Raw genomic sequence first — 25483 nt, 5'->3', positions numbered from 1 at the left:
GCAACCCATATTTCTCGGTCAGCGCTCCCAGACTCGCGAACTTCCCATCCACAAACAGATCTTTCAGTTGCGTTATTCCTGCTCTTTGCCACATTCCATATCCCCCATCCATTCCCCCCGGGGCAAACCTATGGTTGTTTCTTATCGGGGACCCCCCCAAGGCTCCAGTCTTTCCCCTATGCCGTCTCCACTGTCCCCAAATCTTCAGTGTAGCCACCACCACCGGGCTTGTGGTGTAGTTCCCCGGTGAGAACGGCAATGGGGCTGTCACCATAGCCTGTAGGCTAGTCCCCCTACAGGACGCCCTCTCTAATCTCTTCCACGCCGCTCCCTCCTCCTCTCCCATCCACTTACTCACCATTGAAATATTAGCGGCCCAATAATACTCACTTAGGCTCGGTAGTGCCAGCCGCCCCCCTATCCCTGCTACGCTGTAAGAATCCCTTCCTCACTCTCGGGGTCTTCCCGGCCCACACAAAACCCATGATGCTCTTTTCAATCCTTTTAAAAAAAGCCTTCGTGATCACCACCGGGAGGCACTGAAACACAAAGAGGAATCTCGGGAGGACCACCATCTTAACCGCCTGCACCCTCCCTGCCATTGACAGGGATACCATATCCCATCTCTTGAAATCCTCCTCCATCTGTTCCACCAACCGCGTTAAATTTAACCTATTCAATGTGCCCCAATTCTTAGCTATCTGGATCCCCAGGTAACGAAAGTCCCTTGTTACCTTCCTCAAAGGTAGGTCCTCTATTTCTCTACTCTGCTCCCCTGGATGCACCACAAACAATTCACTTTTCCCCATGTTCAATTTATACCCTGAAAAATCCCCAAACTCCCCAAGTATCCGCATTATTTCTGGCATCCCCTCCGCCGGGTCCGCCACGTATAGTAGCAAATCGTCCGCATACAAAGATACCCGGTGCTCTTCTCCTCCCCTAAGTACTCCCCTCCACTTCTTGGAACCCCTCAACGCTATCGCCAGGGGCTCAATCGCCAGTGCAAACAATAATGGGGACAGAGGGCATCCCTGCCTTGTCCCTCTATGGAGCCGAAAATATGCAGATCCCCGTCCATTCGTGACCACGCTCGCCACTGGGGCCCTATACAACAGCTGCACCCATCTAACATACCCCTCTCCAAAACCAAATCTCCTCAACACCTCCCACAAATAATCCCACTCCACTCTATCAAATGCTTTCTCGGCATCCATCGCCACTACTATCTCCGTTTCTCCCTCTGGTGGGGCCATCATCATTACCCCTAACAACCTCCGTATATTCGTGTTCAGCTGTCTCCCCTTCACAAACCCAGTTTGGTCCTCGTGGACCACCCCCGGGACACATTCCTCTATTCTCATTGCCATTACCTTGGCCAGGACCTTGGCATCCACATTTAGGAGGGAAATTGGTCTATAGGACCCGCATTGTAGCGGGTCCTTTTCCTTCTTTAAGAGAAGCGATATCGTTGCTTCAGACATAGTCGGGGGCAGTTGTCCCCTTTCCTTTGCCTCATTAAAGGTCCTCGTCAGTACCGGGGCGAGCAAGTCCACATATTTTCTATAGAATTCGACTGGGAATCCATCCGGTCCCGGGGTCTTTCCCGCCTGCATGCTCCTCATTCCTTTCACCACTTCTTCTACCTCGATCTGTGCTCCCAGTCCCACCCTTTCCTGCTCTTCCACCTTGGGAAATTCCAGCCGATCCAAGAAGCCCATCATTCTCTCCCTCCCATCCGGGGGTTGAGCTTCATATAATTTTTTATAAAATGTCTTGAACACTCCATTCACTCTCTCCGCTCCCGCTCCATCTCTCCTTCCTCATCCCTCACTCCCCCTATTTCCCTCGCTGCTCCCCTTTTCCTCAATTGGTATGCCAGCAACCTGCTCGCCTTCTCCCCATATTCGTACTGTACACCCTGTGCCTTCCTCCATTGTGCTTCTGCAGTGCCTGTAGTCAGCAAGTCAAATTCTACATGTAGCCTTTGCCTTTCCCTGTACAGTCCCTCCTCCGGTGCTTCCGCATATTGTCTGTCCACCCTCAAAAGTTCTTGCAGCAACCGCTCCCGTTCCTTACTCTCCTGCTTCCCTTTATGTGCCCTTATTGATATCAGCTCCCCTCTAACCACCGCCTTCAACGCCTCCCAGACCACTCCCACCTGGACCTCCCCATTATCATTGAGTTCCAAGTACTTTTCAATGCACCCCCTCACCCTTAGACACACCCCCTCATCTGCCATTAGTCCCATGTCCATTCTCCAGGGTGGGCGCCCTCCTGTTTCCTCCCCTATCTCCAAGTCCACCCAGTGTGGAGCGTGATCCGAAATGGCTATAGCCGTATACTCCGTTCCCCTCACCTTCGGGATCAATGCCCTACCCAGCACAAAAAAGTCTATTCGCGAGTAGACTTTATGGACATAGGAGAAAAACGAGAACTCCTTACTCCTAGGTCTGCTAAATCTCCACGGGTCTACACCCCCCATCTGCTCCATAAAATCTTTAAGCACCTTGGCTGCTGCCGGCCTCCTTCCAGTCCTGGACTTCGACCTATCCAGCCCTGGTTCCAACACCGTATTAAAATCTCCCCCCATTATCAGCTTTCCCATCTCTAGGTCCGGAATGCGTCCTAGCATCCGCCTCATAAAATTGGCATTATCCCAGTTCGGGGCATATACGTTTACCAAAACCACCGTCTCCCCCTGTAGTTTGCCACTCACCATCACGTATCTGCCCCCGCTATCCGCCACTATAGTCTTTGCCTCGAACATTACCCGCTTCCCCACTAATATAGCCACCCCCCTGTTTTTCGCATCTAGCCCCGAATGGAACACCTGCCCCACCCATCCTTTGCGTAGCCTAACCTGGTCTATCAGTTTCAGGTGCGTTTCCTGTAACATAACCACATCTGCCTTAAGTTTCTTAAGGTGTGCGAGTACCCGTGTCCTCTTTATCGGCCCGTTCAGCCTTCTCACGTTCCACGTGATCAGCCGAGTTGGGGGGCTTCCTACCCCCCCCCCTTGTCGATTAGCCATCACCTTTTTCCAGCTCCTCACCGGGTTCCCACGCAGCTGTATCTCCCCCAGGCGGTGCCCCCCCGCCCATCCTCTCCCATACCAGCTCCCCCCTCTCCCCAGCAGCAGCAACCCAGTAATTCCCCCCTCCTACCCCCCCCCGCTAGATCCCCCGCTAGCGTAATTACTCCCCCCATGTTGCTCCCAGAAGTCAGCAAACTCTGGCTGACCTTGGCTTCCCCCCGTGACCTCGGCTCGCACCGTGCGACGCCCCCTCCTTCCTGCTTCTCTATTCCCGCCATGATTATCATAGCGCGGGAACCAAGCCCGCGCTTCTCCCTTGGCCCCGCCCCCAATGGCCAACGCCCCATCTCCTCCACCTCCCCTCCTCCCCCCATCACCACCTGTGGGAGAGAGAAAAGTTACCACATCGCAGGATTAGTACATAAAACCCCTCTTTGCCCCCCACATTCGCCCCACCACTTTGTTCGAACGTTCTTTTTAATAACCCGCTCATTCCAGTTTTTCTTCCACAATAAAAGTCCACGCTTCATCCGCCGTCTCAAAGTAGTGGTGCCTCCCTCGATATGTGACCCACAGTCTTGCCGGTTGCAGCATTCCAAATTTTATCTTCTTTTTATGAAGCACCGCCTTGGCCCGATTAAAGCTCGCTCTCCTTCTCGCCACCTCCGCACTCCAGTCTTGATAAACGCGGATCACCGCGTTCTCCCATTTACTGCTCCGAGTTTTCTTCGCCCATCTAAGGACCACTTCTCTATCCTTAAAACGGAGGAATCTCACCACTATGGCTCTGGGAATTTCTCCTGCTCTCGGTCCTCGCGCCATCACTCGGTATGCTCCCTCCACCTCCAACGGACCCGCCGGGGCCTCCGCTCCCATTAACGAGTGCAGCATCGTGCTCACATATGCCCCGACGTCCGCTCCCTCCACACCTTCAGGAAGACCAAGAATCCTCAGGTTGTTCCTCCTTGCGTTGTTTTCCAGTGCCTCCAACCTTTCCACACATCGTTTCTGATGTGCCTCCTGCGTCTCCGTCTTCACCACCAGGCCCTGTATATCGTCCTCATTCTCGGCTGCCTTTGCCTTCACGACCCGAAGCTCCCGCTCCTGGGTCTTTTGTTCCTCCTTTAGCCCTTCGATCGCCTGTAGTATCGGGGCCAACAGCTCATTCTTCATTTCCTTTTTGAGCTCTTCCACACAGCATTTCAAGAACTCTTGTTGTTCAGGGCCCCATGTTAAACTGCCACCTTCCGACGCCATCTTGGTTTTTGCTTGCCTTCCTTGCCGCTGTTCTAAAGGATCCACTGCAATCTGGCCACTCTCTCCTCCTTTTTCCATCCGTATCCAGGGAGGATTCCCTTCTGGTTTACCGCACAGTGTTTTTAGCCGTCAAAATTGCCGTTGGGGCTCCTATCAAGAGCCCAAAAGTCCGTTTCACAGGGAGCTGCCGAAACGTGCGACTCAGCTGGTCATCGCCGCACCCGGAAGTCCGCAGCCGGCGTTATTAACAGCCAGCTGCTGTGGCTGTTGCGCGCAGGTTTGCGTGATCGGGAGAGCCGCGACGGACGGCTCCGTGATCCTCCCGACACCCGCCAGCGACCCACCGAGGCATGGGCTTAAGTGGGGTGCACTTTCCTAAGAGCCAGTGCAGACTCGATGGGCCAAATGGCCTCCTTCTGCACTGTAAATTCAGCGAGGAGAGGAAGGATCATCAAGGCATCCAACAGTTGGTGCCCAGGGAGAGGAGCCGTTTCCCTCATCCCCAATACAACCAGGGGAAACTTCCCTCAACCACCGGACCAGACCTGGGTTAGTAACAGCACCTGGCTCACTCGGTCATGACCCCGAGTTTGACAATGCCTGCTTCAGAGAATTGTGGAGTTGCATGAGAGAGTCCTTGGATTTGGAAGAGCACTTTTCCTGATAAGGGCCGACTTTGGGACATTGAGGTCCTGCTGCATGGCGTGTCGTTTACCCTGACGAGTTTGGGAGGTAGGGGCCGGGCAATGTGTGTCCATGAGCCTGGTCCATGGTGCGAAGTAGAAGGCAAGTCCCTGAGTGAGTTTTAACATTGGCTGCCATGCTTTAGTAATTTTGATTTGGAGGCTGGGTTCATCCAGTTCAATAGAGCATTGAGTATCCGATCTTTGAGGCCCGGGGTAGGTTGGGACCACTAGCCCTATATTATCCTGTCCTTGATGCTTGTCATGAGTGTTTGGAGGTGGCCATGTATGTCAAGTCGGCCCACCTGGCTGGGGCCTGGGCTGTGGGTTGCTGGGCACCAGAGCTTCCAATATTGGAATCCTTGAGAGATCCTGAGGCGTTTTAGCTGATCCTGTCTTGGCTTCAGCCTTCTCGAGCAACATAGATGGTGTCATTATCCTGAAATTCTTCTATAATCCTGGATGTTACTCCGTTGTGATTAGCATGTTGATTATTTATTCTTGTCTTTTCTCCTGCAAGGGCGTGGAGATGTGAGCACGAGGGCAATCATAGAATTTACAGTGCAGAAGGAGGACATTCGGCCCATCGTGTCTGGCCCTCAAAAAGAGCCAATAATCACCTGTCATCCTGTTCTAGCAAAAAAAAAACATTGAGTCGATTCTATGAAATGTGGTCTGTGCAATTTTACTCCTTTTTGTCATTATGCAGTATAATCCTTGTGGTGGTGGGAGGGGAGTGCCTTTATGACACTCCTCGTCTCTTTTATATGAAGGTGAATGGTGACATGGCAGGGTTATGGGTGGTTGGCTGGGCATGGAGCGTGTTAGCGTTAGTAAGTCCTCACTGAGTTTGAGGATAGCCCCGCAGTTAGAGTTTGTTATTTTGAAATGAAGAATCTGTGCCTTCCTCCTTTGCTGGCTTGGGCAGATTATGTATTCTGGGGGAGACTGGGTTTCTTCTGACTCTTCCTTGAGGTTGGGAGCTTTCCTTTTGGGTATCTTTTTAGAGTTATTAGAATTGGAGGGTATGAGGGGTGGTGCATGCTGAGGTGGGTTTGGTTCATCTTTGGCTGGTCTGTTAAATTATCATAGAATTTACAGTGCAGAAGGAGGCCATTCGGCCCATCGAGTCTGCACCGGCTCTTGGAAAGAGCACCCTACCCAAGGTCAACACCTCCACCCTATCCCCACAACCCAGCAACCCCACCCAACACTAAGGGCAATTTTGGACACTAAGGGCAATTTATCACGGCCAATCCACCTAACCCGCACATCTTTGGACTGTGGGAGGAAACCGGAGCACCCGGAGGAAACCCACGCACACACGGGGAGGATGTGCAGACTCCGCACAGACAGTGACTGTTGAAGCCAAGTATTTCAAATACAACTAGTATAGGTAAAAGATAGCTGTTTAAGCATAAATGTTGAGCCCCAGTTTTAAATACCCATTTATACAGCATAATTCACTTTTACTGAAGTCCGTTGTTCTGGCAAATGCATATTTTCAAGATAATTTGACACTGCTTGTGCTAATTGTCAAGGACAGGGACTGAATACACAGCAACATGAAGGCCCCATTGTTCACAATGCAGATAACAGCTAGGTCAGAAAAGCTGATGTTGCACATTGAAGATGGACGGCTTGCCATCAAATCAAATGTGTTTGAGTCTAACCCAAACCAATTAGGATTATATTGGGGTGTGATTAGATGACTTAAGACAGATATGAAAGTGTATAACTGAAAAGTTTCTCCCGGCCATTTTAGGTTAGGTTTAGTTTTTAGTGTGTTGTCTGTGGTGTATTGTCTTTGGGGGTGTGTTGTGCTGTGTTGTCTTTCTGTTAGTTTAGTGTTTTTTGCCTTTGATTCTAGTCTCCAGTTGTTTTTTGGTTTTAGTGTTTAGTTTTTAGGGAATTGTCTTTGGGGGTTGTCAGTTTAACAGTCTGTGTCAGTGATGTTAGTCCACTTTTGACTTTGAGTTTAGCTGAAGATTAGCTTTCTCTCTCTCTTCATGTTTCATTGCCAGACTTTGACCTTTAAAAAGTTACTTTCGAGCTGTCTGCCTAAGCAAAGAAAGATAATGTCTGTAATTCTCTGAAAGCTTCGAATTGTCTACGAATTGCCTTTTAAATGACTTTCAAATTGTAATCAAGCAACTACAAATAAAACAATTCTTTTTGGCACCTGAGGACTTTATACTGCAAATTTCTGCTGAGTTCCAGTATTCGCAAAGTGCTACTGATAACCGAATAGCAGAGATGATATAAATTCCTTCAACTATACACAGTCGAATAATACAAGGAATCGAACAACTTAACACAGTCTACAAATATTACAAATCTTACAACTTGTCGTATTGCGCCAGGACTTGATTCATCAACTAAGCTTCCCCCAAACTTGGTGTAGTTCGACAGGTTAAGATCCTGTAAATTTAAGATTCCTTCAGTGACCCAAGCCGGAATCGAACCTGGGACCCTGGAGCTGTGAAGCAATTGTGCTATCCACAATGCTACCGTGCTGCCCACAAAGAGAGAGGTTGTTCTTTTGTTTCCTTCCTGTGATGGCGGACAGTGCTGGACGATGGTTGATATTTTTAGATCAGTCTGGGCATTCTTCCCTTCGGGTTTTTTCCCCTATTTTCTCTCTTCCTCACTTCATCCGGGTAAGCCGGGTGCTGTTACTGAGCCGGGTGCTGTACTAACCCAGGTCTGGTCCGGTGGTTGAGGGAACTTTCCCCTGGTTGTATTGGGGATGAGGATAATGGCTCCTCTCCCTGGGCACCAACTGTTGGATGCCTTGATTATCCTTCTTCTCCTCGCTGAATTTACAGTGCAGAAGGAGGCCATTTGGCCCATCGAGACTGCACTGGCTCTTAGGAAAGTGCACCCCACTTAAGCCCATGCCTCCACCCTATCCCCACAACCCAGCAAACCTTTTTTGGACACTAAGGGTAATTTATCATGGCCAATCCACCTAACCTGCACATCTTTGGACTGTGGGAGGAAACCGGAGCACCCGGAGGAAACCCACGCACACACGGGGAGAACGTGCAGACTCCACACAGACAGTGACCCAACTGGGAATCGAACCTCGGACCCTGGAGCTATGAAGAAATTGTGCTAACCACTGTGCTACCGTGCTCCTTGTCTGAGGCTGGCGTAACCATCCTTTTTATTTCAGTATAAATGAGGGTGGTACACTATCCTGGATGTGATTGGCGAGGTGCAGATCTGGCTCGGGTGTAGGTGTTGGGATGTATTGGAGGCCCTGTGGGTCTTGATTCCTGTGTGTCGGGAGGTTGGGCGAGTCCAGATCTGGTCCTGTGGCTTATGTCTTGTTGCCCCTGGAGGTTGGAATGTCCCTTCTTGAAGAGGACTTCCTGAGAGACTGGGTATTGCTTCCTTAGGTCACTGGGGCCGGGAGTTGAGCTAAGTCCTGGTTGACACCCTGTTCTCAGCTGGGGGATGGAATACTTTCTTGGTTGAATCTTGCATCTTCATCATTGATGGGTGACCGGTGTGTGCCAGGGAAATATGGAACCAGGGTTGGGCCCTCATCCTTTGTTATCCTGTGGGTTACTTCTGGTAGCTCGAGCTCTTTTTCCTCTCAGCTATTCTTGGGAGGCCCTGAAGACTTGATCTAACCCAAACATGTTGTTGCCGGTCCTCTCTATATAAATGTGTGGAATGATATTGGTTCTGTAATAGGCTTGAGACTGGGGTGAAGTTGTGTTGTGAGGTCTATATGTACCTCTCCTTTCGTACTGGGGTTTTTGCGCATTTTCTTTGTTAAAGGGTGGGTATAAAGAATCCATGATTGCTTCCTGTATTGGTGCAGATGGGGTTGATATCTGAAGAGGGGAGGCTGCAGTGTGTCATTGATGCTTCTGGAGCTGCTGGAGTTGAGGGAGATGTATATGGGTCAGGTGTGAAAAATCTCTTGAACTCTCGTGGTAATTGTGAGCAGACACTGCATGGAAGGCTGTGCACTATTTTATCATCTTCTCATGGCTTTATCGTCTTTCTCCCTTGGTCTCTGGTGGGGCTTATAGAGGCATCTAGCTAAATCTAATGATTGTATGGAGCCTCTTATAATAACCCCTACAGTGCAGAAAAAGGCCATTCTGCCCATCGTGACTATACCGGCCCTTGGAAAGAGCACCCTACTTAAGCCCAAGTCCCCACCTATCCCCGTAACCCATAACCTCACCTAACCTTTTGGACAATAAAGGCAATTTAGCATGGCCAATCCACCTAACCTGCACATCTTTGGAGTGTGGGAGAAGCCGCCGCACATGGGGGAAACCCACGCAGACACGGGGAGAACATGCAAACATGAGAACAGTCACCCAAGGCTGGAATTGAACCTGGGTTCCTGGCACTGTGAAGCAACAGTGCTAACTCCCGTGCCGCCCTCTAATGTTATTCTCCTGTCTACCCCTGCACACATGTATGTTGAGCCATTTTTCTCTTTGCTTATTACAATATATGGATTTTGAAATGTTGTTGCGTTGTTTGGAAAATGTAAGATCCTGAGAAATATATTTAAAAACAAAAAAATGTCAGCCAGTTGTTCTTTATGCTGCTCAGCACTCCAGCCTCACCATTCAATGGACTGAATGGACTGCTACAATCAATGGGACTTGCAGGTGGGCATGCTGGCTCTTGTGACGTCAGTCAGGATGACGTCAGTGTAGGAAGGCACGGCGGACGTCGTTACGCCATCGCGTCACCAGTAGGCCGGCGAAGACGTCGGGAGCACGCACCGCGCCGACGTCACGACCATGTGATCAGCAGACGTGGCTAACGTGCCTCCGGGAAGATGGCTTCGCTGTTGCAGCTCGAGCGGGTGGTTTATCTGGTGAACGGCGAGAGGAAGCTGCGGCTGCCGCTCTCGCAGCTCTACTTCTGCCGCTACTGCCACGAGCTGCGCTCGCTTGAGTGCGTCGCCCACGAAGTAGGTGCCGCCGCTTCCAGCCGACCGCGGTTCACAATGGCCGCCCGCCCAGCTGTCAGTCACCCGTCTCCATGGCGACAGGGCGAGGCCGCGGCCGTCTGCAGCGGCCTGGGGTGCGGGGCCCGAGTGCTGGGCCGCAGCCCGGGAGAGACAGCCTGGGATGCGGGGCCCGAGTGCTGGGCCGCAGCCCGGGCAGACAGACAGGCTGGGGGAGTGACCCCCCCCCCTCCAGATTCCATCACCCGGACTCCCATCACCCCCCCCCCCCCCCGACTCCCATCACCCCCCCCACCCCGACTCCCATCACCCCCCCCCCAGACTCCCATCACCCCCCCCCCAGACTCCCATCACCCCCCCCCAGACTCCCATCACCCCCCCCCCCCCGACTCCCATCACCCCCCCCCCCCCGACTCCCATCACCCCCCCCCCCCGACTCCCATCACCCCCCCCCCCGACTCCCATCACCCCCCCCCCCCGACTCCCATCACCCCCCCCCCCGACTCCCATCACCCCCCCCCCGACTCCCATCACCCCCCCCCCCAGACTCCCATCACCCCCCCCCGACTCCCATCACCCCCCCCCGACTCCCATCACCCCCCCCCGACTCCCATCACCCCCCCCCGACTCCCATCACCCCCCCCCCGACTCCCATCACCCCCCCCCCGACTCCCATCACCCCCCCCCGACTCCCATCACCCCCCCCCGACTCCCATCACCCCCCCCCGACTCCCATCACCCCCCCCCCAGACTCCCATCACCCCCCCCCAGACTCCCATCACCCCCCCCCAGACTCCCATCACCCCCCCCCAGACTCCCATCACCCCCCCCCCCCAGACTCCATCACCCCCCCCCCCAGACTCCATCACCCCCCCCCCCCCAGACTCCATCACCCCCTGACTCCATCACCCCCCCAGACTCCATCTCTCCCTCCCCCCCCCCCCAGGCTCCATCACCCCCCCCCCCCCCAGGCTCCATCCCCCCCCCCCAAACTCCTCTTTCTCTTCCCTCCCATCCCCCTCTAATCTGAAACTTTGATTGAAAAGACTCTCGGGGGCCCTTTCACTTTGCCATGGTGGCATTAGGTGGAAATCCCTGCATTTACATAGCGCCTTTCACAACCTCCGGATGTCCCGAGCTACTTCCACAACCTCAGTATGTCCTGAGCTACTTCACAGCCAATCAGGTGCTTTTGAAGAATGGTCACTGTTGCAATGTAGGAAGCAGGACAGTTTGTACACTGCAAGCTCCCACTAACGATGAACAGCCGGGTAATCTTAATAATCTTTATTGTCACAAGTAGGATTACATTAACACTGCAGTGAAGCTCCTGTGACAATCACCTAGCCACCATATTCCGGCGCCTGTTCGGGTACACAGAAGGAGAATTCAGAATGTCCAATTTACCTAACAAGCACGTCTTTCGGGAATTGTGGGAGGAAACCGGAGCACTTGGAGGAAACCCACGCAGACACTAGGAGAATGTGCAGACTCCGCAGACAGTGACCCAAGCTGGCAATTGAACCTGGAACCCTGGTGCTGTGAAGCAACAGTGCCAATTACTGAGCTCGCTGCTTTAATAGAAACCTAGAAAATAGAAGCAGGGGGAGGCCATTCGGTTGTTCGGGTCTGCTCCGTCATTCATTGTGATCATGGTTAATTATCAAGTTCAATACTATGATCGTATCTCCCCCCTCCACTCAATCCCTTTAACACCAAGAGCTATATCTACTTCCTTCTTGAAATTACACAACGTTTGGCGTCAGCTACTTTCTGTGGTAGCAAATTACACAGATTCATCTCTCTCTGTTTGAGGCAATTTCTCCTCACCTCAGTCCCCTTATCCTCAAACTATGAACCCTAGTTCTGGGCTCCCCCACCATTGGGAACATGGTTTCTGAATCTACCGTGTCTAATCCTGTTAGAAGTTTGTAAATTTCTATGAGATCCCCTCTCCTCTAAACTCCCAATAAATGTAATCTTATCCGATTTAGTCCCCCACATATGACAGTCCCACCATCCCAGGAATCAGCCTGGTAAACCTTCACTGCATACCCTCCATAGCAAGAATCTCCTTCCTCAGATAAGGACACCAAAACTACACACAATACCCCAGGCGTGACATCACCAATGCCCTATACAATTGCAGTAAAACATCCCTGTGCCTATACTCAAATCCTCTCACTATGAAGGCCAACATACCATTTGCCTTCTTTACTGTACCTGCGCACTTACTTTCAGTGACTGATGCATGAGGGCACCAAGGTCTCACTGAGTATCCACTTCTCTCAATTTTCTCCAGTTCAAATAATAATCTGCCTTCCTATTTTTGTTATTGAAGCGGATACCTCACGCTTATCTGCATTACACTGCATGTGCCCACTCACTCAGCCTGTCCAAATCCCACTGAAGCATTTTTGCACCCTCCTCAGCTCACCTTTTAGTGATATTGACTGAGGGATAAATATTGACCAGGGGAAAGCGCCAGGGAAAGCTTCCCACTCTTGGAAAATGCTGTGGGGTCTTTATGGCCAGATGAGAGGGCATATAGGGTATTGGTTTGATGTTTCATCTATAATGTGACACCTCTTATGCTAAAGAGCATGAATTGGAAAGCCCAAATGGTTTAGAATCAGTGCGAGCATAGCACTTGACTGATTCATGACTCATCTTGACCTGGAATTTGTAGTTGCCCCAGATATTAGCAGGAAATGGAAGATGTAGAACAGCGTGATGCAGCGACCACCGAATAATCCAGTAGAAAATCATCTGAGACTCCGTACACCAAAATACAGGGGCCAGGTTTATATTTTTAAAAGGCAAAGTTTGGAGAGATGAAGGAAGAATTATAATAAATGGATTTGTTAGTTAGTATTTAAAAGATTAGAGCTGAGCACACAGGAGAAGCCCGTTCCCAAAATCAGTAAGGTTGGATTAAGTAAATGCTGCCTTCAAATTGGCTAGCAAATTAAATAGGAAATGAGCACTATTGATAAAGGTAGAAGAGAGGAGGCTTGGGATGGGATGGGATGGATCCAGGATTGGGCAGAAACAATTTTAAAAGAGTAATTGAAACAGTTGAGAGACCTGGAAGGAAATTGTAGTTTCAGAACCAACTAACAGTAAAAAAAAATTCAACTCATTGAGGCTGACATAAATCTGAAATTAAAACCGGAAATGTTAGACTCAGCAGGTTATGAAATGTCTGTGAGGAGAGAAACATTTACCTAATGTTTTGGGTCAATGTCCTTTTGTTCGAAAATGAGACAGTTCAGGTGCCTCCCCTGCACCACTACCCCCTCAGAATAAATGCGGAGCCCCCCCCCCCAGTAAATATTGACATGCATTGGCTGGTCTGTGATCTATTTCCATAAAGGGAAATGAAAGATTAGAAGCGTTTCCGCTGAAACAGTGTTGGCGAGAGGAAAATTAAGAGATTCGTAAAATGAGTAAAGGGGTTGGTAAGGGAAGAGGGAAAGATTTGCATCTGCCGAGTGAGACAGCATTACTAGTACTGGTTAGTGAGACAATGATGGGCATTACTGATATTGGTTAGTAAGGTAGTGATATGCATTACTATAACTGGTTAGAGAGATAGTGATAGGGCAGCACGGTGGCGCAGTGGTAGCACTGCAGTCTCACGCACCGAGGTCCCAGGTTCGATCCCGGCTCTGGGTCACTGTCCGTGTGGAGTTTGCACATACTCCCCGTGTTTGCGTGGGTCTCACCCACACAACCCAAAGATGTGCAGGGTAGGCGGATTGAACACGCTAAATGCCCCTTAATTGGAAAAAATGAATTGGGCACTCTAAATTTTTTTTTTAAAAAGAGAGACAGTGATGTGCATTTTTGGTAGTGGTTAGTGAGACCGTTATGGGTATTACTAATATTGGTTAATGAGACAGTGATGTACATTACTAGTAACAATTAGTGAGACTGACAGGCGTAACTAGTACTGGTTGGTGAGGTGGTAACAGGCATACTAGTACTGATTAGTGAGATAAAGGTGTGCTTTACTAGTACTGGTTAATGAAACTGACTTGCATTACTTATACTGGTTAGCGAGACAGTGACAGACTTAATTGGTATTGGTTAATGAGACGGTGGCATTAGCAGTGCTGTTTAATAAGAGTGATATATATTAGTACTGGTTAGCGAGACAGTGACAGGCATCAGTAGTACTGGTTAGTGAGGTGATGATGGGCATTACTACTACTGGTTAATGTACCAGTGACAGGCATTACTAGTATTGGTTAGTGAGAAAATAGGGGGCATTGCTAGGACAGGTTAATAAGACAGTGACAGGCATTACTAGTACCAGTTAGGTAGTGACAGGCATTACTAGTACTGGTTAGTGAGGTGGTGACAGGAATTATTAGTACTGGTTTGTGAGGCAGTGACATGCATTACTAGTATTGATTAGTGAGACAGTGACGTGCATTAATAGTACTGGTTAATGAGACAGTTACAGGCAGTATTAGTACTGTTTAATGAGACTGTGACAGCATTACTAGAATTGGTACGTGAGACAGTGACGAGGATTACTAATACTGCCTGAATTTCAATTGTCTTCAGAAGCTGCGCTGTAATGTTACTAGTTCAGTCTCCCAGTCTTTGAGATCAGCCACTTGGAACTGATGAGGTATTTTATGCCTGGTGTCAATATCTTAGAAGAGTAACTATTCTCAGCAGTCGAGCAAATTGTGCTGCCATTGGGTTTATTTAACCTACTGGTGCCAGCATATTTGGGCAAGTAAAATGACAAGCCAGTTTGTATTGATGTTCAGGGTGCTCCTTATAGAGATCATTCAATTTATCATACCTGACCTGGCTCTTTGTGATAGAGGATGTAGGCTCTGAAGCTCAGTTCAAAGTAGAATAGGATGGCAAGATTGCCAAAGCTAAAGTCAATGGCCTGGGAGGGAAATGGAGTCACCATATACAAGTTTCAGTCAAAGCCAAGAGGTTAACACATTCATTCAAAATGAAAGTCACCGAGAAAAGGGCTTTTTATTTTGTGTGTGGATGAACATTCACTGGCTGGAGAGAAATGTGTAGATGGTTCTCTGGTTATTGACCCACCTGGCATTTGGAGGTTGACAAGATTAGCCTCCAGTGAGCAATCAAGGTGGCACTGGGCGGGGGAGAGAGAGAGAGAAAGCACAAATGATCAAATTCGCTGGGCTTGCTGTTCACTAGGAGACCGCAATGGATACTTTAAAAGACCCAAAGATGCTGTGAGAGGCACAGAAGGCAGCCCACAGATTTTATCGTCAATCAAGAATTGTTTTCAAAATGAAGCGCAAGATTAGTCAATTCACAAAAATAATATGACATTTCAAAAGATGTAGAGCTTGCTTATTGTTTAAGATGGTAAATCATGTGATTTTCTTGTCACGTCGCTGTCATACTGACTGCAACCCACGTTAGTTCTGTTTTTGGTCAGCGGGTGATGAGTGAGCAGAATCCTAAGAGTATCCAAATCAAGCTACTCGCCCCTTTCCAATACACTCTCTCCCAATACACACACTCCTGCTGAGATTCCCAATTTGTGTCATTATAAACTCATGGTTTGGTTTTGGCAAATGCTATTCAGACTGCTCTCCCAACTTCAGCAATTACTCCGGAATCCTGCCGCTCCTTGCCTTCGATGCTGCCACTGAGTAAAGGCTGACACCTTAGCTCGGAGTCAGGAGACCACAGTTCAAATCCCAATCCAGAGTTTGGGCGTATAAAGTTCGTCGAGACTTCAGTACAGTACTGAAGGTGTGCTGCACTGTCAGAGGTCCCACCTTGCAGATGAGACCTTAGATCAACGCCCCTCCAGCCCCCTCAACTGGACAATATGACCTGATGGCACTATTCCAATGTTCTCACCAATATTGACTTCCTCACCCAACTTCAGTAAATGAACTTCAGTAAAGTAACTGGTCATTTATCACTGCGTTGGCGAAGCTTTGGTCACTAAACCCAGCAGCTTCACCTTTGACTCATTGAGTATATTTTCATTTACACTCTGACTTGTCTTTGGGCATTTTCCTGTGGAAATTGCGCTGTATAAATGCAAGTTATTGTTGCCTCACCTGTAAGTGCACGATCATGATTGAAAGGAAGGAGAACTTCCACAATCCCGGGATATCTCAAAGCACTTTTCAGCCAACTAAACACTTTGTTGCTGTTGTAAAGCAGGAAATACAGCTGCCCCGTTTGTGCAAAGCAAAACCCCACAATGCGATTTGTTTTTTTTAGCCCTCAATGACATCCAAACTATCTATATCTGTCGCCTTCTCTGACAGTGCAGCACTCGCTCAGTACTGGGAGTGCCAGCCTGGATTTTGGGGTCAGGTCTGTGGAGTGAGGCTTGAACCCATGACTTGGGACAGTGCTACCCACTGAGCCACAGCTGTCACCATGTACTCACAGGGCATCCTAATTCGTTAGTAAGTGGTTAGGTATTTGTGCAGTTTTAGCTGGTGTGGCTATTGTGCAGTTGCTGAAGGCCTACCTTGCTCTCTCCAGGTGGACTCCCATTACTGTCCAAGCTGTCTGGAGAACATGCCTTCAGCTGAAGCAAAACTCAAGAAGAACAGGTGAGCTGCTTTATCTGTTGTCAAGGGTTCCAACTTGGTGGAAGTCATGTCTCTCTCAGTTCAGTTTATGTATGACTCCTTGTAAACTGCTGTTGTTACCACTGACCAGTTCCGTGCTTAAAGGCAGATTTAATGTATCGGATTATAGAAGTGCAGGTCAGCTCAATCTCTTTCATTGTGTGGAATTAATGCAGTACTGAAACCCCTGTACTTCAGTTGGCATTCCTCAGCTACTTGGGGTGAGGTGAGTGCTGGGGGTTTGCACATATCAACCATCTTGTGTGTTGTATTCTTTAATATTTCATGGTACAGCTGAACCCCCCCCCTGTTTCCTTTGTAGGCAGTCACTTCTATTGGGCATGCCTGTTGCGTCACCCATCGCTGAGTTGGCAAGCTAGTTATCCAACAGTGCAGCACTTTGTGGCCTGGCCTGCTTTCCGCTACCCCCCTCACTCTTGTACACCATCTATCCAGAAATCAGGAGCAGGAGGTTCAGCTGCATTTTATTTGACTTCGTAGCCCAGGGACACTGCAGTATCCTAACCACTTCAGTCACTGATATCACCTGTTTCACCACGGACCAAAGACTGGTGTGCATGGCCCAGCAATATCTGGGTTGCGTACTTATTAGCTGAGTCATCGGAGGTACCAGATGCACATCGGCCTTAATGCCAGGGTGTTAATGCAAGCATTTGTCCAATTTCCTGAGAAATTTCTATTGACTTTATTTCCATTGTTCTATCAGACAGTGAATTCCAGATCACCGAATTTAAAAAAAAATCTCATCTCCCTCTCCGGTTCTTTGGTTGATGGCATTCAATCCGTATCCTCTGCTTACTGACCTTACTGCCAGTGAAAACAGTTGTTTCTTCTTGATCAGAACCATACATGATTTTGAGCACTTCCATTAACTCTTAACTTACTATTTCAAGGAGAAGAATCCCAGCTTTTTAAACACACTGTCAAAATAACTATAAAGAAAAAAGAATGATATGCTCACACTCCCCCCACCAACATACATTCTTAACTGTGACGGAATTCCGGAATGACTGTGGTTTGGATATTTGTAGGAATTGATTAATTACTTGGACGCTATGCCTGTTGTTTGCCGTTCACTTCATGGTTTGTGCTCTGCAGGTGCGCCAATTGTTTTGACTGCCCATGCTGCATGCACACACTCTCCACAAGAGCCACCAACATCCCAGCGCCTCTCCCGGACGATCCAGCGAAGACCACCATGAAGAAGGCTTACTACCTTGCCTGTGGCTTCTGCCGCTGGACTTCCAGAGATGTCAGCATGGCTGACAAATCTGTGGGTGAGTAATGCCGATTCGACTGACTGTGTGCGAGGTCATGATGGGGCTACCGTACGATTCTATTGTATTTCCAAACGGGGGAACTGCAAGGGGAGAAGGTGAAATACAATCCAGCCCTTGCTAACTGCATTCATTTACGGCTGCCTTTATTCTGGTGTAAGAATACAAATCTGGACCTGAAATAGAACCTGGCATTCCTTGCCCCTCACCTCTTTAAAAATTGACCCTCTGCCAACGTCCTTACGAGTTTGGAACCAGTTTAGGCAACATTTTAAGCTGGAGTTGGTGGCGTTAAGGGTGCCGGTATGTGGGAACCATAAAATTATTCCGAGGGGATTGGACTCATTGTACAAGGTCTGAGAGGGTGTAGAGATGTTCAGGGATTTATTCATGGAGGGAGGCTTGCGGGGCTGGAGGAACTGGTGTTTCAACTTCGGGGGGGGAAATGTATACAGGTATTTACAAGTGGGGAACTTTGTTCAAAAGGAGCTTTCTACGTTTCCTCGGTTGCTGCCCCCCCTCTCACTGATGGATAAGGTATCGTCTTTGGATGCGATAGGGGAAGGGAAGATCTCTGATATCTGTGGGCAGTTGATGGAGAGGGAAAGGCCTTCGCTGGATGAGGTAAAGAGAAAATGGGAGGAAGAGTTAGTTGTGCATTTGAGGGAGGAGGGGGCTGTGTGAGTGAGGTCCTACATAGGGTAAACTCTACCTCCTTGTGTGCGAGACACTCTCTGATCCAGTTTAGTGCACATGACTAAAACGCGCTTGAGTAGGTTCTTTCCAGAGGTGTAGGACAGATGCGAGCATTGTTCAAGGGGGCCGGCGACGAATTGCACATATTTTGGTTCTGCCCTAAATTAGGAAAGCTCTGGAAGTCCTTTTTTGAGACTGTCCGAGGTTTTGGGGGTAAGGGTGGTGCCATGCCTGTGGGTGGTGATATTTGGGGTGTCGGATGAACCAAAGTTGCAGCAGGGGAAAAGAGCTGATGTGTTGGCCTTTGCCTCCCTGATAGCCCGGAGGAGGATTCTGCTAGGTGGCGAGGAGCCTCCTCGGGCAACGGTGTGGGTCGGGGCCTATTGGAGTACTCGCATCTGGAGAAAATTAAGTGTGCCATTAGGGGGTCGGAGGAGGAGTTCTATTCGAGATGGAGGTTGTTTATCTTCTTTAAGAATTGGTAGTCTTCAGCAAATGAGGGGTGGGGTGTAGATTGGGGGTTGCACAAAAGAGGGGAAATATGGGATGGGTTGGTGGGTTGTTTGTTTTAATAAAAATTGTATAAAGTTGAGTGATTGTTGTGTGTATTGTAAAATGGAAAATGTCCTGAATAAAAATATTTTTAAAAAGCAGCCTCTCTGCCAAACTGGTCCCTCTCCAATTGTATAATTTTCCACATTATCCCATGGCTAACATTTCTTGTGAGATGCTTTTGCATTCAAGGTGTTACATAAATAAAAGTTGTTTTACGTATCATTATTACTCAACATATTTTTAACTGATTATTTTCATTTTTTTTTATTGGCCAAAATTGCATGTACCCTGTTTTGTCTTTCACTGTCCCGGAGGTGAAGGACTGTTTCTGCAGTTATGAGTACAGGAAGGATTGAGGTTTGGGTTTCCTCCAGCTCTGACCTGGTACAGATGCTGTCTCCCTGAATGTTTGTGCCTCCTCCCAGCTGTAGTCAGTGAAACTGAGCAATCCGCAACCCTGGATTTGCTGGGCCTGAAACCACTTCCGCAGCATCGGTGCTCTGATCAGTGTCAGGTTCCAACGTCCTGACCAAGACCCCAGCCTTCCATCTCTTTATCTTTGTTTACTTAGACCTGTACCGCAACCCGTTCTGTACCCAAGCTCTGTGTACATGTGATTGTATCCTCGTCACTGAGCCAGCGGTTGTGAGTTGAAATTCTACTCCAGAGATTTGAGCATATTATCCAGTCTGACACTCTTAATGCAGTGCTGAGGGAGCGCTGCACTGTTAGAGGTGCTATCTTGGATGAGCTGTTAAACCAGGTCCAGTCTGTGTCTCGTGCTGGTAGAAGATTCCATGGCACTCTTCAAAGAGGAGCAGGAGAGTTGTCTCTGATGCCCTGGCCCTTATTTATCCCTCAACTAACATCAGCCAAACAGATTATCTGACCATTATCACATTGCTCTTCGTAGGATCTTGTTGGGCAGAAATTGTATGTCGTGTTTCCCAACCGTGCAAAAATGACTGTCTCAAAAATATTTGTTGGCTCTTTGGGACTGGTGAGGCCATAAAAGACACTGGCCTGGATTCTCTGTTTCTGCGGCTAAGTGCCGACTCCGGTGAGGGAACTGTAGCATTTTACGACGCCAAAATCAGCGCCAAATCCTCACTGATTCCGGGACCGATGAGGGGCTTGCAGCGTCGTCGGGTAAAACTCCCGGCTCACATAGAATTTACAGTGCAGAATGAGGCCATTTGGCCCATCAAGTCTGCACCGTCCCCTAGGAAAGAGCACCCCACTAAAGCCCACACATCCACCCTATCCCCATAACCCAGCAACCCCACCTAACTCTTTTGGACACTAAGGGCAATTTATCATCGTCAATCGACCTGCACATCTTTGGACTATGGGAGGAAACCGGAGCACCCGGAGGAAACCCACGCACACACGGGGAGGATGTGCAGACTCCACACAGACAGTGACCCAAGCCGGGAATCGAACCTGGGATCCTGGAGCTGTGAAGCAATTGTGCTAACCACTGTGCTGCTCCTGCGCCAAGAGTGGCCGTATGTGCATGGTGACGACCTGCAGCAGTCGCGCCGTACACCATGGCGCTGGCCGTGCGTGGACCCGACCTGCCAAATATGGCCCCGCAGGACAACCCATTGCCACCCCCTGGTCACCCACACCAGTTTACCCCGGCCCTCGCGGAAGCCCCCCCGTGGCCTGCGGTATGGCTTCCGGCCAAGTGTGGCGGTGCTGAACATAGTCTGCGGCCGCCAGGCAGGGTTCCCAACCGCTCGGACCACACGTCAACCACGCAGTCAAGAACTCGGCCTATTGGGGGCGGAGCATCGGGGGACAGCCTTCCGATGACGCGGCAACACCGTTCCAATGACATGCGGCACCAAACATGATGATGCCAATTTCCGGGGGCGGAGACTGGCGCCACCCCAATTTGGGCGTGGGAAGGGATTCTCCGTCCAATCGCCGATTACAATATCTGCGTCGGTCAACGGAGAATCTCGCCCACTATTTAACTGCAATTTGTTTCTGTTGCTTGAGGTCAGCTTGAGACATTCTGCTGCCATCCCCTCCCTATCCACCCTTTCTTTGCATTTCTGTTTTGCAGCATTGTGTGATGTGTTAATCAGATTCCTTCTCTTCCAGCCAGCGGAGGGTGGCAAGAACCAGAGAACACACATACCCAGCGGGTAAGTTTGGTGGTACAAACCTGCAGTAACAAATGAAAAATCCTATGACCGCGATGTTATATTAAGCTTCCTCAGCACCCCTTTCGTATTGATATTGATTTTTAGATCCCTTAATTCTGTTTGGTATCCACTGAATAGTAATCGAGAGGGCTGGCTAATTTGACTTCCCCCATTCCCTGTCCTGGGATAACAGAGGTATTTTGGGATATCTCTTCAAAAGCAAAGATTAGCTGACTGCATACAGCCTGAGAATTGGTCCTCTGTTCTTCAGTCACATCTGATTGCTGCCTTGATCCAGTGAGCCAGCGGACAATCTAGCTTTGGGTTAATGTTATTGTTCAGTCTCCTGACATGTCCAGTGTGTTGTGTGCAGTGGAACTTGCTGAATGATAGCTCTCTGCCACTTCCTGCTTCCTTCCATATCAAGCACATGCCAAGTTTGCTCCTTGCAATGTGGACTGGAGATTGGGACTCTGATAAAGCCCAATGTTTTCAGTTGTAAAAGGATTTTGCAGCAATCCAATTCATAGATTATCATAGAATTTACAGTGCAGAAGGAGGCCATTCAACCCATCGAGTCTGCACCGGCTCTTGGAAAGAGCACCCTACCCAAGGTCAACACCTCCACCCTATCCCCATAACCCAGTAACCCCACCCAACACTATGGGCAATTTTGGACACTAAGGGCAATTTATCATGGCCAATCCACCTAACCTGCACATCTTTGGACTGTGGGAGGAAACCGGAGCACCCGGAGGAAACCCACGCACACACAGGGAGGATGTGCAGACTCCGCACAGACAGTGGCCCAAGCCGGAATCGAACCTGGGACCCTGGAGCTGTGAAGCAATTGTGCTATCCACAATGCTACCGTGCTGCCCCGAATTGTTTCATGGCCACTATTAGTAATGCTGACATTTTATTCCAGTTAAATTTAATTAATTGAACTTGTGATCCCCAACTGACACAATGGTTTTGAGCTTGCGTCCACTGGGTTATTAGTCCAAGATTCTGGATTGGGGAGGCAGTGGCCTAGTGGTATCGTCACTGGATTAGTAATCCAGGCACCCAGGGTAATGCTCTGGGGACCTAGGTTCAAATCCCACCACGGCAGATGATGAAATTTGAATAAAACAAAAACAAAATCTGGAATTAAAAGTCTAATGACGATTGTCATAAAAACCCATCTGGTTCACTAATCATAGATTATCATCATAGAATTTACAGTGCAGAAGGAGGCCATTCGGCCCATCGAGTCTGCACCGGCTCTTGGAAAGAGCACCCGACCCATGGTCAACACCTCCACCCTATCCACATATAACCCAGTAACCCCACCCAACACTAAGGGCAATTCTGGACACTAAGGGCAATTTATCATGGCCAATCCACCTAACCTTGTCCTTTAAGGAAGGAAATCTGCCGTCCTTACCTGGTCTGGCCTACACGTGACTCCAGATCCACAGTAAAGTGGTTGGCTCTTAAATGCCCTCTGTGTCAATTAGGGATGGGCAACAAATGCTGGCCCAGCCAGCGGCTGCCACAAATCATGAAAGAATTTTTGAAAGTCCAGTAGCAACCATGATGTTACTGTAACAACCATGATGTTACTGTAACAACTCTGGATGTTTCAGTAAATGTCTGTTTATGCAGACTGTACGGGCGGCACAGTGGTTAGCACTGTTGCTTCACAGCTCCAGGGTCCCAGGTTCGATTCCCTCTTGGGTCACTTGTCTGTGAGGAGTCAGCATGTCCTCCCCGTGTCTGCGTGGGTTTCCTCCGGGTGCTCCGGTTTCCTCCCACAAGTCCCGAAAGACGTGCTTGTTAGGTGAATTGGACATTCTAAATTCTCCCTGTGTGTACCTGAACAGGCGCTGGAGTGTGGCGACTAGGGGATTTTCACAGTAACTTCATGTTAATGTTAGCCTACTTGTGACAATAAGGATTATTATTATTATTTGGCAGTTTTGCAACTGAGAGCAAACTGGACAGAGTTTACATTGGAGGTACGTTAGTTATGCAAAAATGAGCTAACTAAAGATTCTTCACTTATAAGTGTTGCCAATTCGGCCAGGGGAATTGAGTTGAAGGTGCAGGGAGTTAAAATGTCTGAGACTCCTCATTGTGGACTGTAAATTGAAGTTCTCAGCTCTATCTTTCTCCACCTCTTTCCTCACAGATCAATAAATTGCTGGAGTATTACCACCAATTGGCACAGAGAGAGAAGATCGAGCGTGATCGCAAGAAGCTGGTTAGACGCAGAAACTACATGCCGCTTGCCTTTTCTGTAAGTTCTCTGCAAAGGAATCTTGCATGTGTGCTCAATAGGTGGAGGAAAGGGGAAGGGTAACATTGTTGCTCATGCCCTTTGGCCGTGATTCCATTAACCTCCCTGTTTGTGTCGGGAGGTGTGGGACTTTGACATTGTGCCACTCTGACCTGAGCCGCTGCCTCAAGGCTCCTCAGCTGACCGGGCACCACCCTCCGCTGCTTCCTTGCAGCCCACAAATCCTAGTGCAAGGCTCCACTGCCTTGATGCTTGGCTATTCAAAGTCACTCTCTGCCCTCTGCCAGTTCTAATTTATTCAAAGTGTTGCAGTCTCCACTCCCGCCTGCAAAAGATACCGCTTGACTGGCTTTGAGTGCTTCTGTGAAATCTAGGATCTCTCTCACACGAGTGTGGCAAAATCTTGAACTCTTCCCACAAAAGTCTTCAAATTTTCAAGACTGAGATGGATTGAATTCTGTTATTAAGGGATATCAAGACATATGAAAAAGGGAGGGTAAAAAATGTATTTCCGGTCTGTCTTTGGCTTAACCAGACTACTTGTCACATTTGGCTGTGAAATGAGCTTCGAACCACATGTCCTCGTCATTTCCCGTACCAGCCTCCCCGAACAGGTGCCGGAATGTGGCAACTAGGGGCTTTTCACAGTAACTTCATTTGAAGCCTACTTGTGACAATAAGCAATTTTCATTTTTATTTAATTTTCATTACTAAGACCACCGAACTCCATCTCCTTAGTGTTGCCTCTGTACCATCACCTATGCCTTTATCACTGCTAGACTGGACTATTCTGGCTTTCCACATTCTATCCACAGAGACCTGAAGTAATCTAAAACTCTGCTGCCCATGTCATAACCCGCAGCAAGTCCTGTTCTCCAATCGCCCCTGTGCTCACTGACAGAATGGCTCCTAGTTCCTCCCGACGTCCCTCTGCTCTCTCCAAGATACTGCACTCTTCTAATACTGACCTTTAGAATGTGATTTTAAACACTCCACCTTTGATGACTGACTGTTCCTTCAGCTGCCCAGGCTCTCAAGCCCTGGAATTTCCTCCCAAAGCAACTCTACCTCACTTTCTACATTTAAGCCACGACTTAAAAACCGCCTCTATGACCAAGATTTTTCTAATGCTGCTATGATGCACCTTTAGATATGCTATTGTTGTCCAATCAGCCATAATCAAATTGAATGGTAGAATCATAGAATCCCGACAGTGCAGAAGGCCACTCGACCCATCAAGTCTGCACTAAACCTCTGAAAGAGAATCCTACCAAGGCCTATGTTTCCGCCCTATGCTGTAACCCCATCTAACCTTTGGACATCAAGGGACAATTTAGCAAGGCCAATCCACCTAACAGGCTGGATGGGCCAAATGGCCGCCTTACTGGGCTTGCTTGATGCTTACCTCACAACCTCCTGGTTATGTGTGTTGGTTACTCGTTCTTTGCTCCCACTGCTCTCTCTTTGGTGGGCATCCCTTCAGCCTTGATATCCTGGACTCCTCATAGGGACATTTGACTTTGGGGCATGAGTAAGCTATTGGGCCCTCCGAGCCTGCTCCCCTGCTCTCTGGGGAAGTGAATTCTACAGAGAGAATCAAAATGATCTTTATGTCCGTCTTAAAAGGGAGATAGATCCCTTATTCTTAAACTGTCCCCCCCACCCCAAGTTCTAGTCTCTCCCACAAGAGGAAACACCCTATTAAATCCCCTCCGGAGTGTGTGTTTCAATAAGGTCACCTCTCATTTTTCCAAACTCCAATGAGTATAAATCCAATCTGTTCAACCTTTCTTAAGATAAGCCCTTGACAGGAATGAATTGAGTGAAGCTTCTCTGAGCTGCTCCAACATATTAATATCTTTGTCATATAAGGAGACCAAAACTGTTCCAATGTGATCTCACTGAGGTCCTGTACAGCTGCACTAATGTTTGGTGATTCAAGTACCAGGACACCCAGA

General features: G+C 48.9%; 1 protein-coding gene across 3 annotated transcripts in view; it reads left to right on the top strand.

Annotated features, from left to right (window-relative positions):
- The first annotated feature begins 9752 nt into the window (after positions 1-9752).
- dctn4 (dynactin 4) overlaps positions 9753-25483 on the top strand; it is a 44119-nt gene continuing 28388 nt past the window's right edge. The window contains exons 1-5 of one of the 3 annotated variants that reach the window (XM_072512727.1): positions 9753-9931; positions 16448-16518; positions 17656-17834; positions 21198-21241; positions 23418-23525. In XM_072512727.1, coding sequence (XP_072368828.1) covers positions 9797-9931; positions 16448-16518; positions 17656-17834; positions 21198-21241; positions 23418-23525 — 537 coding nt within the window. In that variant the 5' untranslated portion in view covers positions 9753-9796. Of the gene's footprint in view, positions 9932-11002; positions 11200-16447; positions 16519-17655; positions 17835-21197; positions 21242-23417; positions 23526-25483 lie in introns of those variants that run through there. The other 2 variants (XM_072512728.1, XM_072512729.1) reach the window with 2 other exon arrangements.

This window comes from Scyliorhinus torazame, chromosome 7 (assembly GCF_047496885.1).
Source record: "Scyliorhinus torazame isolate Kashiwa2021f chromosome 7, sScyTor2.1, whole genome shotgun sequence".
NCBI classification, from domain to species: domain Eukaryota; kingdom Metazoa; phylum Chordata; class Chondrichthyes; order Carcharhiniformes; family Scyliorhinidae; genus Scyliorhinus; species Scyliorhinus torazame.
The sequence above is the reverse complement of the archived record's forward strand: the minus strand, read 5'-3'. Positions and strand labels throughout refer to the sequence as shown.